Source organism: Drosophila virilis, chromosome 5 (assembly GCF_030788295.1).
Source record: "Drosophila virilis strain 15010-1051.87 chromosome 5, Dvir_AGI_RSII-ME, whole genome shotgun sequence".
Classification (NCBI taxonomy): domain Eukaryota; kingdom Metazoa; phylum Arthropoda; class Insecta; order Diptera; family Drosophilidae; genus Drosophila; species Drosophila virilis.
In genome coordinates this window covers 24,658,882-24,674,242 of record NC_091547.1, presented here as the reverse complement: position 1 = coordinate 24,674,242, position 15,361 = coordinate 24,658,882, and the positions used below count along the sequence as shown (strand labels likewise).

At 40.3% G+C, this 15,361-nt stretch overlaps 1 protein-coding gene across 5 annotated transcripts in view; it reads left to right on the top strand.

Moving 5' to 3' along the window:
• The window catches only part of sns (sticks and stones), a 63,379-nt gene extending 58,076 nt beyond the window's left edge, over window positions 1-5,303 (top strand). For 4 of the 5 annotated variants that reach the window (XM_070209635.1, XM_070209634.1, XM_032437272.2 and 1 more), the window contains one exon: window positions 552-5,303. In XM_070209635.1, coding sequence (XP_070065736.1) covers window positions 552-1,202 — 651 coding nt within the window. In that variant the 3' untranslated portion in view covers window positions 1,203-5,303. The remainder of the gene's footprint in view (window positions 1-551) is intronic. The other variant, XR_011416837.1, reaches the window with a different exon arrangement.
• The last annotated feature ends 10,058 nt before the right edge of the window (window positions 5,304-15,361 follow it).

Here is a 15,361-nt window from a genome sequence, read left to right as displayed (position 1 = left end):
GACATTTCAAACGAGCCAACGCACAATTTACAATTATCACATTGTTACTCCTGACGGCCAGTCCTTTCTCAACAAAACTGACAGATAGAATAAAGATAAATTCCCAATTTTAAAAGAACGCATCAAGGGTTCGCGTTGATCTCACTTGAAAACTGCAAAGCTCGACTCACACCACATCTTGTCACATTAAAAATATATTTTCATTTTTAATCGTTTCATAGAATAATACAAATAAAGTTTAGGGCCTTCTCCAGAGCAAAATAGGACTATCCATTTCACAGCTATAAATTCTCTTTATCCCGATGAGGTAGCAAGGCAAAGGAGTCTTCTTGAGTAAGACGCAGGCATAACAAAGGCTGGGCTTGGGCTCACATCCCACTTTATGCACAAATGAGAAAACTTTTGACGAAACGAAAACTGAGACCGAAATTCGTCTTAAAGCCAGAGCGAAAGCTATGCATAATTATGAATCAGGCCTTGGCCAGGGCAGCGGCTTTTACAATGTGAACCTTTTTTAATTGCCAACTTCTATGCTACTCTATTCATTTCAGGAATACCCGGCAACACTGGACTTCAGTGGGCCGCCGCTGCCGCTGGCGCATCTGCAGCCGATGCCCATTACGGTGACCTCACAGGCGGCGCTGCTGGCGAGCAATGGAGGTGCCACGCTTATGGGCAATGGCAGCGCTGTGGGCGGTTCGGGCACATTGCGCCGCGGTATATTGCGCGGCGTAGTGGGCGTGCCGCCGCCCGATGTTACGCATCACACCTCAGCCGGCGGCACGCCATCCATGCAAATCATGCACGACCTGCATCCGGTAAATCTGAGCGCAACAACGCTGACAACTAGCACCACGCTCAATGGCAGCATGACGACGGCCCTGCCATTGACAACGGCCACGCTGCCTCGGCAGCCGCACGGCATCCTCAAGGATCCTAATCGCAACAAGCAGCAGCAGCAGCAACAGCAGCAGCAGCAGCAGCAGCAGCTGCTTAACGCCAGCCTGGTGGGCGTGCCCGTCTCCGCGGCCGTTGGCAGCCTCCAGATCCTAAATCTGCCCGTGACCAGCGCGGCGCTGGGCAACAACTTGCTGATGACAACCAGCGCCACCTACGACCCCGCCTCGCTGAGCAGCTTCAATGCGAGCGGTGCCGGCGGCGTACCGGTAGCCTACACAGATGCGGACGGACATCTCGTATAGCTATAGGCAGAGACTGGGGCCAGCACTGAAACCCGGTACTGAGCAGCCAGCCCCCAGATGGGGAGACAGAAGACGTCAGCCGTCAGCACCTGAGTGTTTGTCGGCCTGTTAGTCTGTCTGTCTTTCTGTCCATTGAACGAGGTAACTTCTTGCTTCATCTTCACATATACATATATATAACTAAATGTACTCCACTCGACTCGTAGCTAGTTTAGAAGCTTTCCCTCTCTCCAGCGTGAAGTCTGTATGAATGTATCCTAGACGTGTACTGTAGGCAATTTCAAGTAACAACAACAACTAACAGATACCCTGCAACCGAAATGTGGCGGGAGAGGTCATAAACTGTGTCTACATACCATCGATATTTATCAATTTTATTCAAATGTGTTGAGATATCAGGTTGATTCTCATATACACGGCTCGAAGTTCTTCCTTCTGCCCGTTATACACATTGGCTAGAATATTCACACCCCACAGTGAAAGGCTACAGGGTATGAGAACAACGAGTGCCCCATTACCTTATTCAAATCAGCTACAGAATTAGTTTATGTTAATTTTTAAAACGAAACTCACTCCCCATAAAACATTGGACTGTGTTTATTCAGATAACCAGCCCAGAGTTCTCATTGCCAGGAGACTGGTCAGCCGGGCGGTGCGTCATTCCGTCAGTTACTTCGCCGATTGCTGCTTGAGGATTTGCGTTTTTCTAATTAGCTTGGCAGCAGCAGCAATAACAACAGCTATAACGAAAAACTTTGAGCGGGTGGCTCCGGGGGAAAGGCGGAAGGCGGTCAAAATTTTTGAAATTAGTTCAGTGGAACGAAGACAACAGCCGCGCAGCCGTTTGACAGCTCCCCGGGGCGTGCTCAGGCCTCAAGTCGATGGTCACGTGATTGCGCCGGGCGCACTGGGCGTGGCAAGCAAATAAACGAACAAAAAAACACACAGTTGACAGCAACAGCAGCGGCAGCAACAGCAGCGGCAGGTTACAGCGAGCGATTAGTTGACCCCAACTCCTTGAACTGTTGCTGAAAGTTAGTGTGCCATATTGAAGACTCCCGGACGGGGCACTCCCACGGAGCATAACCAAAACAAACATAGCTAGTGGCTCCTCTAATAACACAAAGCACCAAATGGAGCAGCTGATGCCACGCCCAGCAATGGCCGGGCACATTATGTGCAGGCACCGCAGTTGCCACATTCAAAGGCTTCCGCACAGCTACGATTGCTCTGTTGCCGCCTCCGATTGCGATCTATGGGTGCTTATAGGTATCATTGCCATACCCCAACCCAGATACCTCGCCCCACCGCATCCCCCAATCCGGACTCAGTCTTAAGTGCTTGCCGCACATTTGCTGCTCGTCGCAGCTCAGCGAGCGTGACATGCTCCTCATCTTGGGGACGCCATTAACTTCTGCTACTGCTGCTGCTGCTGCTGATGCTGCTGGTGCTGCTGATGCTGCTGGCCGCGCTGGAGCACATCATGACAATTCTATTATGTAGCATGAATGCAGTGTAGAGCCCCCCCCAACCCCTACGCTCAGCGCCTTGCAACTGCCACCCTTTTGCCAAGGGCAAAAGTAGACATATCCAAGGAGATATCCGCGCCGTATCTCGCTTTGTATGTATATATGTGGGGTTTTATATTAAAAGTTTATTATAAACAAGTGTATTGTTGATTTAACAAATTGTATTGCTTAGGATGATTATCATTCGAATCAAAGTAACACGTCGTTTCGTCGTTTTGTTCTCAGCCTTCATACCACACAGGTCCAGCGTTGAACTTTTCGTCTTAACGAGCAAACATCTTCTGCTCTACGTCCAGTACGTTGCCCTCGTGGCTTTGCACTGTCCTCGTTGATCGTCGTTTTTGGATAACTCGCCGTCTGCGAATTCGCCGTCTTCTTTGCTCGTTGTTACGCGTCGTGTATTCGTCGTTCGTCTTTTAGCGTGTTCGTTGTCTAGGGATTCTTGTGCTGTTGGTTGTGCACAGTGGGATTTGGGTATACAGCATTTACCCAACCCACATTCGGCCATTCTGACTAAGCGTTCGGCCCGAATGCTTCCTCGTCATCTTCATCATCGCTGCCAATGGACCATGGCTTCATATATTCGGCACACGTTGCAGAATTCTTCGGCCCATCGCAATTACCTACTTTCTGGACATCATACGCGTTGTTATGCTTAATCTTAACGACTTGATAGGGCCCCAAAAACTTAGGCTTTAATTTTAGGCCTCTACCAAACTGTGTGCGTTTTATGGCAATAAGGTCGCCAACATTATAACGTCTTGCATGCTTTCGTCTCAAATTGTATGTATTTCTATTTTCATTTTGAATTTTTAAAATTTGTGTTTTTGCCTTTGCTCTTAATTCGGTTCGATCGTCATTAAATAAAGCTATTGTTTCTTTATTGATTATATCTCGAATCTTCCGATCTTCTTTTGTTTTCATTTTTACACCAACTAAAAGCTCAAAAGGTGTCGCATCAATACTTCTGGAAAATGTCGAATTAATTGCCTGCTGTACTTGGTTGATGTGTCTGTACCATTTTGTTGGGTCATCAATGCTCAATTTTGAGAGTACTGAAATAATTATAGCATTCAGCCTCTCGACTTGACCGTTCACTCTTGGTAGGCCTGTAGTTGTCTTAACTAGTTTTATGCCTTCGTCGTCACAGTATTTAACAAAATCTTGCGAAGTAAAGGCAGAGCCCCTATCCGTAATGATAAATGCTGGGTTACCAAATACAATACTTTGATTAGTTAACTTTGTAATGACCTCGTTTGCATTAGTAGACTTCGTTGGATACAGCCAACAAAACTTGGTAAATGAGTCAATAATCGCCAAAATGTGTTTGTAGTCTTTATGCGTTGACTCAAGTGGACCCAAGAAATCGATGTGGTAAGTGTGTAGGGGAACGTCTTCCTTCTGTAGTGGGTGTAGCAGCCCTTCTTGTTTGCCTCTTTTGCGATTTGTTAAAATGCAGGGAACGCAACAATCTATATACTTTTTTATCTTCTCTTCGAGGTTAGGAATAAAGTATTCTCGGCAAATTAACTCTTTGGTCTTTTTTGCTGCAAAATGGCCTTTGTCATGAGCATAGCCAATAATTCTTTTTTGCATGTCACTGGGTACTACTATTAACTCATCATCTTTTATAAGTTTGTATAGAATACCTGATTTTATGAAGTAGTCGTCGTATGCTTTATTTTTATCGGTTAAAACTTCCTTAATTGCTTTTATCTTTTCGTCTCGGGCTTGTGCATCTTTCATAGCAATACTGATACTATCTTCGTTGATTATCATTACTGGGTATCTGCTTAAAGCGTCGACGTGCTTCATTCTTGTGCCAGCTCTATGTTCTACTGTATAATCGTATTCTTGTAGGAACATAATCCAGCGTGCCACCCTGGTGCATAAACTTTGTTTCTCTAGAGTTTTTGCAAATGCATTACAGTCTGTTACAAGTTTAAAATGAATACCTAGAAGATACACTCTAAACTTCGTCAATGCTTCTATGACTGCCAAAATTTCTAACTCATAGCTGCTGTATTTACGTTGGGCATCTGTAGTCTTTTTTGACATAAAGTAAACTGGATGCAGTTGACAATCTTCGGGGCTTTTCTGCAATAAAACTGCTCCAAAGCCATCAATCGATGCGTCTGTGTGTACCTCTGTCTCACACGTTTGATTGTAAATACTTAACACAGGGTTTTCAGTAAGAAGCTTTTTCAATAAGTTAACCGAATTCTCTTCTGCTATTTCAATTCTAAATTTCGCTTTATTCTTGGTCATCTCCGTTAAAGGTCTAGCTATTGTAGCATAATTTGGTATAAATTTTCTAAAATAGCCTGTCAGGCCTAAGAAACTTTCTACCTGCTTTATTGTTTGTGGCATCTTAAACTTAGATACAGCTTCAATTTTTTCTGGTGATGGGAATATCTTTTTATTACAGATCACATGACCAAGAAATTGAATACGTTTCTTTAAAAAATTGCATTTTTTAATGTTAAGCTCCAACCCATACTCCTTGCATGTGCCAATAACTTCCTTTAAATGTTGCACCGCTTCTAGCTCGTTTTTGGCTGGTATGATAATATCATCTACATATGGCAAAGCAATTCCTCTGCGTGACAGGTGACGAAATATCGCGTTAACATGGCGTTGAAAAACACCTGGTGAGTTTGAAAATCCGAACGGCACTCTCAGAAATTGATATTGTCCTCGATGTGTTACAAACGAAGTATATTTTCTACTTGATTCTGCCACTGGTACGTGAAAAAATCCATTTTTTAGATCAATTGTACTAAAAATATTCGCTTCTTGTAATCGATCCAGCTGATCCTCGATTAGTGGTAAAGGAAAATGGTCTTTAACAATTACCTTGTTGATTCTTCTATAATCTATGCATAGCCGGGTTGAACCATTGCGCTTTTTAACAAGTACTATCGGGCTAGTAAACTCGGATGTAGATTCTTCAATTATGCCATTTTCAAGCCACTCATCAATTTGCTCATCGACAATACTCATTTCCGTAAACGCCAATCTGCGCGGCCGTGAAAATATTGGTGCCTCATCTTTTACTACAATGCGCATCTCTACATTTGTTGTCTTCGTCTTATTTGGTTCATAGTTCGAAATAAGTTCTCGAACTTCTTGTTTAGCATACTCACTTGCTGTGTCTTCTATGTCGTATACGCAGTCGAAGTCTTCAGGGCAAATTCTTAGTATATTTATCTCTTCACTGTTTGACATTTTGCGAACTTGTAAACCGTTACGACTAAATACAATCTCAGCCTGTAAACATAGTTCTTCGCCAAGAATAACTTTGACATCAATACATTTAATTGGAACCACGTAAAAATCAAGTATAAACTCTTCATCGTCAATAAGAATTAGATGTTTAAAATGTCCAGTTGGTTTTATTTTATTCTCACTGCGCTCACTGCCGAATCCAATAAGAAAAACATTGCAGATTTCTAGCTTCGGCTTGCCAATTTCACAATAAAAGTCTTCACGGATGATATTGAATTTGCTGCCAGTATCAAATAACGCTACACATTTCTTATTTGAGAAACATACTTCTTTACAGGATAAATCGTTTTTGGCTTGCAAACTGCGTGTATTTGATATTACGGCCTCACTTTTCTCAATTTGTTCACAATCTTTCGAGATGTGACCGTATTGATTGCATCTGAAACATTTTTTTCCTTTATTTTTATTTTGACAATAATTAGACGTATGCCCTTTTTCACCACAGTTAAAGCATTTCACATCTTTTTTTGCATCTTTGCTTACGTTGAAAGCTTTTTTGTCTCTTTCTTTAACACTGCAATCGTTACGCTTTGTTTTTTCCTTTTCGACTCGACACTCTTTTTCAATCATTGTTTTATAATATTTCAACTTTTCTTTGAATTGATTTAAATTTTTCGCACCGTATAATATGGATTTGTTTCCACCTCTCTCATCTATTCCGTCAATTAAATACTGTATGAAAGCGTCATCTGCAATTTTACCTCGAGAAGCAATGTCTTTCATTCTATAAAAGAATTCGAATACACACTCGTTGTTGCTGCGTTTCGTCTGCGCGAGCTGTTCGTGAATTTCTTTGCTGCTTACACTTGAACTGAATTCTGCCAAGAGTGCTCGTTTGAGAGAGTTCCAAGTGCTTAAACCTCTCTCACTCAATACGAAGAGTTTCGCTATTCCTTTAAGTGCCTTTTTTGCGAACAGAAACTTCTGGAAATCGTTCCAATGCGTGAGTGTTGCCTGCTCTTCATATTCTTCTATCCACACTTCTACTGGAATAGTGTTTGTGCCGTCAAAACAACGAATGCTCTCTTCCACGTCGCGAAAGCTGATCGCAAAGCGAGGAGCAATTTCGTAATTTTCAGCAATTCTCCTAGTTTTCGAGTTTTCCCTATTTCGAAGGTCAGCGGTCTGGAATGAAGCGTTGTCTGCTTCCTCTTCTATTTCATTTTCGTCGTCAGTTGCTTCTTCGTCTACTTCGTTGAATTCCATCAAATTGTTTTTCATCAGATTACGAAAAATGTGTCCATGCAAATCTGCGTGAACATATTCTATACCTAGAATGTTGCATATTGATACAAGGTCAGCCTGCGTTAAATTGTTCAATGCGTATTCCTTCTTCGCACTATACTCTGCGTCATTTTCTGTATACTCGAAGCCAGAAAATTCGCGTAGACGTTTGCGATTATTTCTGTCTCCCTCATTTTCAAAGATGAACTTGTGCAACGCAGTTATGCTCCCTTTTTTGCTTGAGCGTAAGCTAGCACTTATTAAATCATTAAGGCACGACATTTTTTTTTTTGAATAGTTTTTTTTTTTTTTTTTGTTTTGCACAATTGTTGTTGTAACGTAAGATCGTTTTCAACTTTATTCACTCCTGTTCAATCTTGCACAATCTCGCTCACTTTTGCTCACACTTGCTCAATCTCGCTCAATCTTGCTCACACTTGCTCAATCTCGCTCAATCTTGCTCAATCTCGGACGAGCGCCCAAAATGTGGGGTTTTATATTAAAAGTTTATTATAAACAAGTGTATTGTTGATTTAACAAATTGTATTGCTTAGGATGATTATCATTCGAATCAAAGTAACACGTCGTTTCGTCGTTTTGTTCTCAGCCTTCATACCACACAGGTCCAGCGTTGAACTTTTCGTCTTAACGAGCAAACATCTTCTGCTCTACGTCCAGTACGTTGCCCTCGTGGCTTTGCACTGTCCTCGTTGATCGTCGTTTTTGGATAACTCGCCGTCTGCGAATTCGCCGTCTTCTTTGCTCGTTGTTACGCGTCGTGTATTCGTCGTTCGTCTTTTAGCGTGTTCGTTGTCTAGGGATTCTTGTGCTGTTGGTTGTGCACAGTGGGATTTGGGTATACAGCATTTACCCAACCCACATATATATATACGAAATATGTGGATGTGGGTGTGTGGGTGTGTTAATTAATATTCATCGAGCTGTAATTACCAAAGCAAGACCCTGCTTCTATTCTCCCCACCCGCCCCCTGCCACTCTCTAATGCAGTCGCAGATAATCTCAACTGCATGCCTCTATCTGAGCATCAATAAAAAATGAGCATTTGTCGCTGCTGCCAGAATGTTTCTCTGACTGAAAGTAATTAAGAATTAAATTAAATATATATATTCGAAATTAACGAACGTACAGACAAAGCCAAAGCCTGGAACAAAGGCAATGCAGGGAACGAAGCGATGCTTTGGCAAACAGAAAGTAAAATTAAGGATAAGCCACATATCCTTGCACACAATACAGATATATATATATATGTATATATGTATATATATGTGTTTATCAATTTTAAAGGCCTTGCAGCTTCTTGCAAGCCTCCCCTCACGCCCGCACATTGTTGCGCCAGGCCCTGCTTTGTGTGAGGTCTTCGCTGGGATTTCCGCTATTGAATAATTGTGATTGCTGTTCGGAGATAAAAGTTAAATGAGCAGGAAAATAAGGAAAATTATAATGGAGCTTAATGCCACAAGAGGCCAGCAGCACATAGTTCTCTTTATGCACGTACAACATATACACTCAGAGAAAAAGTAGAGCTTGTTTTGTTCAAAGCAAACATTTTTCATATTCGTCCTAGTTAAACATTTCTTAAACTTATCTTCGGAAGAACATTACTTAAAAGGATTACCCAAAGAGATTTCAGTTTTACGAAAACATAATATTAATTCTTTGCTATTCATTTAATAACTTTATGTGTCGTTTTTCTCTGAGTGCACGAATGCAGATTATTTACCAACGAAAATTTAAACTTCATTCATCAATAAATAGCAGACTAACTGATTCAGCTCAAATGCTCTCATATTTGCAAAAGATTTCCATTGTTCCGACAGACAATAAATTGAAAACGTTTGGAAAACTACAAGACTATTAAGAAAAGAAGACAAAGACTAGCTAATACACTTATCATCAACAGTTGATAAAACGTGAGAGAAGAGAGGCAGTTATAGTCATATTATTCTTTCAATTGAAATCATACTGCGAATGTGCTTGAAGGTACACGTCTAGGATCGAGTGTATTCACACCAATTAACATATATGTAAAGCTTATAACTCACATAGGGCTGCCAAAATTGCATTAAAGGCATTTAAAATTAAATTCTTGACGTAAGTAGCTAAGCGAACTAATTAAACCTCTAGTGAGAGAAAAAGTACTACCAATAAATCAATAAACTGGGATAAAGAAAAGAAGCGTATTTCGACCTACTCAATCAATATGCCAAATTTAATTTGTACAATAAAAGGTTAACAGGAAAAACTAAGAACGATATTAATTATGTAAAAGGACAAATGCAGGTATATATAAAAAAAGAGACAGTCATACAAGAAATAACATAAAATGAAAATATTAATTAAATTGGAAACATGCATAAATAGCTATTAAAAGTAGAATAAATTTCGCATCTCGTACTTGTAGAACTGTGTTTCTTACACTTAAGTGACACTCCCTATAAAGCTGTCAGAAACCCGTGAGTGTATGAATTATCTTTGAGCCGTAGAGGACCCTCTTTGGCGCTCTTTGACGGCTACTCACCAAGAGTGAATAATTTGTGTGAATGATTCAATCGCTCGGAACACTAGAGTCTATCAGTGCGTCTCCCGCATATACTACATATACACTATCTTGCTGTTTTTTAAATATAACTACCGCACTTTATAAATATCTCGATTAAAACTGAATAATTGTTTGAATGTGAAATAATTGAGAATATGAAAAACATACAGTTTTATACAGGAAAAAAAAGGAAAAAAAAAAAACTAAAATGTCTTCCCCGCATAATAGAGAATACTTTTTGTTGGGTACAAACAAAGCGTGTTTTAATTATGATAAGTACACATAAAAATTAAATTTAATTAGTTATAATTTTCATACACAGATATGGTACGAGTATGTATTTATTTAGTTTGTAATGCTAACATATGAAATGGGGGAAACTAAATAAGACTAAAGTTTAATTATGTTAAATTTTAATATAAAATAATATAAGTTATAACATTATTATAATTATTATAACTATTATTATTATTATTATTATGCTAATGTGTAGTTAAAGCATGGCCAAAGAGATTTGTTAACAAAGAATATGATTATTTACAGCATTCAAATGTTTGTTCTCAATTGCCTTTTATGATTTCATCTCGAATCACAACACAATTCTTAAGAAAATCTCTTGTTAATACGCATATGTAATATGTTAATAATAGGCAAAGGAGCGAAAAGGCCGGCAGACAAGACTTGAATACTGAACTTAGTTTAAATGTAATTCAATCTCAAGCAACGTAAATAGAATACCAACAGGTACGCATAGACCTTATATGCCCTGTAAAAAATGAAGGCATCTAAGCAGATTCGACAAATTGTGAATGTTTTTTTGATGAATTGGGTTTACTTCTATGTAGCATCTACTTATTAGAACTCTAAATGCAGCATAAAAGCAGCAAAGCGGTGTACAGAAGCCAGAGATAAAAGTGAAACAATAATGAAAGAAGAGGCAGAAAACAAAATAATGAAAAACAAACTATATATAAGTTTATTTGCTAAATGAAAACGCAGTCAAAAATTGTATAAATTAATTTGAAGGAATGAAAATAATGCATATGAAACTTATTGCATTTTTAAGAAATCTGTTAATATATGAATAAAAACAATATTCAATACAATGATTTTTTTTTGTTTAATTTATGTCACACATAGCGGGCGGGGCACTGCGTGGCTGGGCAACAGAAATCTCGATGTGAGTGACGTAAAATGGTAGATTACGGCAAAGGACAATTTAATGGTAAAACTTTCCAATCAATTTTCAGCGAAAGCCAAGCCAGCTAAATAAAACTACAAGAGCTGTGAAACAAAGAAGGGAAAGAACGTTGGGAGAATGCCAAACGTGTGTGTGTGCACGGCAGCCGAAGCGGAAGCTGGAGCTGGAACCAGAGCTGGGAACTGCGAACGGCGAACTGGAGTTGGGGCAGTTGTAGGTGTGGGCGGTCGACGCCCAAGAAAGTATCCACTATTCGTCTTACTTGGTGTGGCGCAAAAAATTGAATTCCTTGTAAAACTTACGAGCAGGCATTAATTTAACAGCTCTGCATCCTAGCCAGTTGGGGCGGTGGCTTCCAATTGCGTATACGGCCCATTGGACATGTGATGTGCGTATTTCTCCGGCTGCTCGCACCATTATTTTTACTCTCACTGACTTTATGATGCCCGTTCTTGATGTGGCCAAATCGCAGCTCGTATTTCATTTAAATTGAAGTTAATTAGTTCCGCCAAACTGCCAAATAAAGCTCTCCTTTACACACGCACACAATTTCGTGTGTAAATACTTTTACAGCCACGCCTCCAACCCGCAGGCTGCGTTCTCAGCCTCAACATCGATAAAGGGAGCTGAGGTGAGGGAATTCGCTTTTGTGGCTCTTTCAATAAATAGCTGGCTGAATAAAATGCAAAGATTCGCTAGCCTTTTGTTAGTCCGTAGCTCGAATCCTTTCACGAGCCAAAAACGTTGCTATTTGTAAATCGCGACTCTCGCAGTTCTAAAAGGATTAACACACCCAAAAGAACACTCTCAACAACCTCCTAGCGCAGCCAGTTCATCTGTTTGAGTAAATGGAAAAGTTTTGTTAGTACGCCACCTTGGCCAAAACTTTATCCAGCAAGTAAAAACAGAAAAAAAAAACCAACAGCAAACTGAAAAGAAAACGCCGGAAGATTCGTTGCAGCTGGTCAAAATGATGGTAGGCCACGAAACAAAAGTATTTGCCATGGCGGTCGAAAAGTTTTTGTGCGGGGGATAATCATTGTCACGGCCATTGACGCGCAAATTTGCAAGTTATCAGTCGCATTGCCCACGCCCAGACATTAAGGTATACAGCTCGGACAAGTAAGGTCAGATCCTATAAAGGCAACTAACCTGAACACGCATAGATCGACAGATGAAACGCTCCCAACTGGTTAAAAATAATCTTGAATAGAAGAAGTAGCTTCTATTGACGGGAATGAATGTAAGTATTATTATATATAATAGAGTAGCGGGTATTTTCCGGCCTGGCTAGTGGAACTTTTTGTTCTTAGAATTGTAGATATTACCTTTCCACTAAGTATACCCATCCTGATCTCCACTTCTATTTTCAAGTATGTTTAAAGTGCATCGCATATAGAACCAAGTGCTGGCATCATCGGTTTCTGCCAATGTTATTCTTGTGATGCAAATTTTGGTGCTGAAATATATTCTTTCGTTTACCGTATTAAATAAATTCTCACAAATATATTGATATTGAAGCCAATCGGATGGTATAAACCATCGTATGGTAAAACCATGGTAAAAACGATCGGCAAAAAACTTTTATGCAACCGTTTTCCACCAATTTATCACTGTTGCGGGTGAAATTTCCCAAATCGCTAACACGCATGCAAATAAGTTTTTCGCATAAATGCTTTGAAATTAATTTGAACGCGGAACTTCACCTGCCAAATCTCTAACCCCCATTTCCACCAAGGAAGCGTGCATTGCTTCGAATGAAAATAAATTTGAACAATGATCTTTAAATATGAATTTGCAGCCAGCTGGGTGGTAAACAAAAAAGTTTAATAAAAACGTTTTCCTCGATTTTTTCACACTTGCAGGAGGAATTTCCCGAAACATCGTCTTAACGTACACCTTCATCACCTTCTTAACTACAGTGAAAATTTCAGCTTCCTAGCTCTTACGGTTTGGGTTGTGTATTGACCACCAATCAGTCAGTCAGTCAGGACAAACAGTTTTATATATGGAGGTAAAGGCCAGGAGTGTGTCAAGTATTAACCAGGCGGCTAAGCGGGAAAGATGATCTAGTCGTTCTTTGACTGAAAGCCTTTATTTAATGGATTGATCGACACAGGAATCGCAAGCCTCTCCAAGGACTCGGCTGTACTGTGACAATTACAATACACACAACCTGCTGAAAAGTTCTACTACAATTTGTTATTTAATACAAAGATGATTATATTTAATAGTTAAAGAGCCTTTGAGATGGTTTTAAGAATATAGGATCAGCAGCCTCACCCACATCTCCAGTCATATGAAACGAAATCACGTTTCGCATGCATAAACAATTTGTTATACTTATGAGATGTATATGGGCATTAGCCAACTGGAAACTGGAGTTACGCATTCATTCCGGCAGCCATGGAAAACCAAAACAAACACGCATGGCAAAATCCTTCATAGTGGGTAAGCCTTCTATACCAAACAGAGAAAGAGTATCCTTTTCCCACTCTGCAAGTGAGGCTTTTGTTTGGTTATTTCGCAAAATTCATTTCGAGGCATAGAAGATTTTAATATGCAGCACTTTATCGCTGCACTGCAGTGGTGAGCGCCACGCCCCATCACGCCCCACCACCCACGACCAAACACCCACCCAAGGACTCACATACATGGCTAATTTATGCTCAAAGTTGGCTCACTGTTTATCCTCCTCGAAGGGGAGGTATGGGTGTAAGGATTTGCAATGAAATGCACAATAATTCACATTACGCATCCTGCGCATCAGAATGAAACTTACAAGTTGAAAGAAACTTATATCAAGCTGTTCCAACTGAATACTTCTATATGCCATATATCCCAAGCCGGCTGCTGACTAAGTCATTTACTTATGGGACGACCCTAGGATTTGTGATTCATTCATTCATTAAAAGATGATTTTTGGCAAGTTCAAGTTGAATGAAATGCCTGGGTATATACATATATATATATATTTGTTATTTTTACCATGTCTATTACAAATTCGTATATTATATGCCTACATATATGTATTTTGGGTACTCAGTCTTGGCAGCGAGAGACTACTTATAAATAAGTTTATGCAAGAAAACAATTTAACGCAATGTTTATTTTATTTTTGTTTAATCTAGACGAAGTCAGCTCGAACAGCTGTTCCAAATACTTGGCCAAGCAGAGAACTCTGTGCGCCTAGAACCTACATACTACGAAAAAGAGAGAGACGCAGAGAGAGAGAGAGAGAGAGAGCGAAACTAACAAGCAACAAGCTGCCGCCAGCCGCCCAATATCGCGCCACGCCCACTTTCCTTAGTCAGAGCGCAGACCTTATTGCCTTCGTGCAACAGTGTGCCGAACCGTTTCCACTACAATGTTGCCGGATTTTGGCTCATACATTTTCCAAAATATTAAGAACAGAAAAAAAACAAGAGGTTCTAGTCAAGAGCTCCCGACATGGGGATACCCTGAACCCTCTTCTTCCAACATCAAATGCATACATACTTATATTCTATTTTAGAAGCTATATGTCAAGTTTGGTGACTCTAGCTCTTATTTACAAAAATTGCCCAAAAAACTGGATATTGATATCGATTTTTATCGATTGCTTGGAAACGGAGTAAGTGATCGATTATCGGAAACAAACTCGATCTGCGCAGGCACTAGGAGCACCTAAATCTAAAGTCGCAAGTCTCTAGCTCCTATAGGTTCTGAGATCCTTGCGTTCATACATACGGTCGGACAGACGGACAGACAGACGGACATGGCTAGATCGACTCGGCCATTGATGCTGATCAAGAATATATATACTTTATGCGGTCGGAGATACTTCCTTCTGCCTGTTACATACATTTGGATTTTGCACAAATACAATATACCCTTATACCCATTTTTAATGGGTTCAGGGTATAAAAAGAATAACCAAATTTGATTTTTATCGATTGCTTGGAAACAGAACAAGTTATCGATCCACGTGTTCATACATACGGAGAGACAGACGGACGGACAGGCATGGCTAGGTCAGCTTGGCTATTGACCAAGAATATATATATTTCACGGAGTCGGAGACGATTCCTTCTGGCTGTTACATACATTTGAACAAATACATTATACCCTCAAGCATTTTCAATGGGTTCAGGGTATAAAATCAGCTTTAAATTGCGAATTCACAACGATTCAGTCTCCAAGCCTTTGATGTAGGCGAATGCTTAAGAATTTGTTGTGCGCTGCACATTGCGTATACTTGAACCACTGTGCACTGAGATACTTTTTGGTTGCCGCTGCTGCCGTATGCTGCGTGCCGCAGTATTTGGCGCTCGGCGCTCGCCGCTCGGCGGCATTCGGCAATCGGCATTTTCCCAGC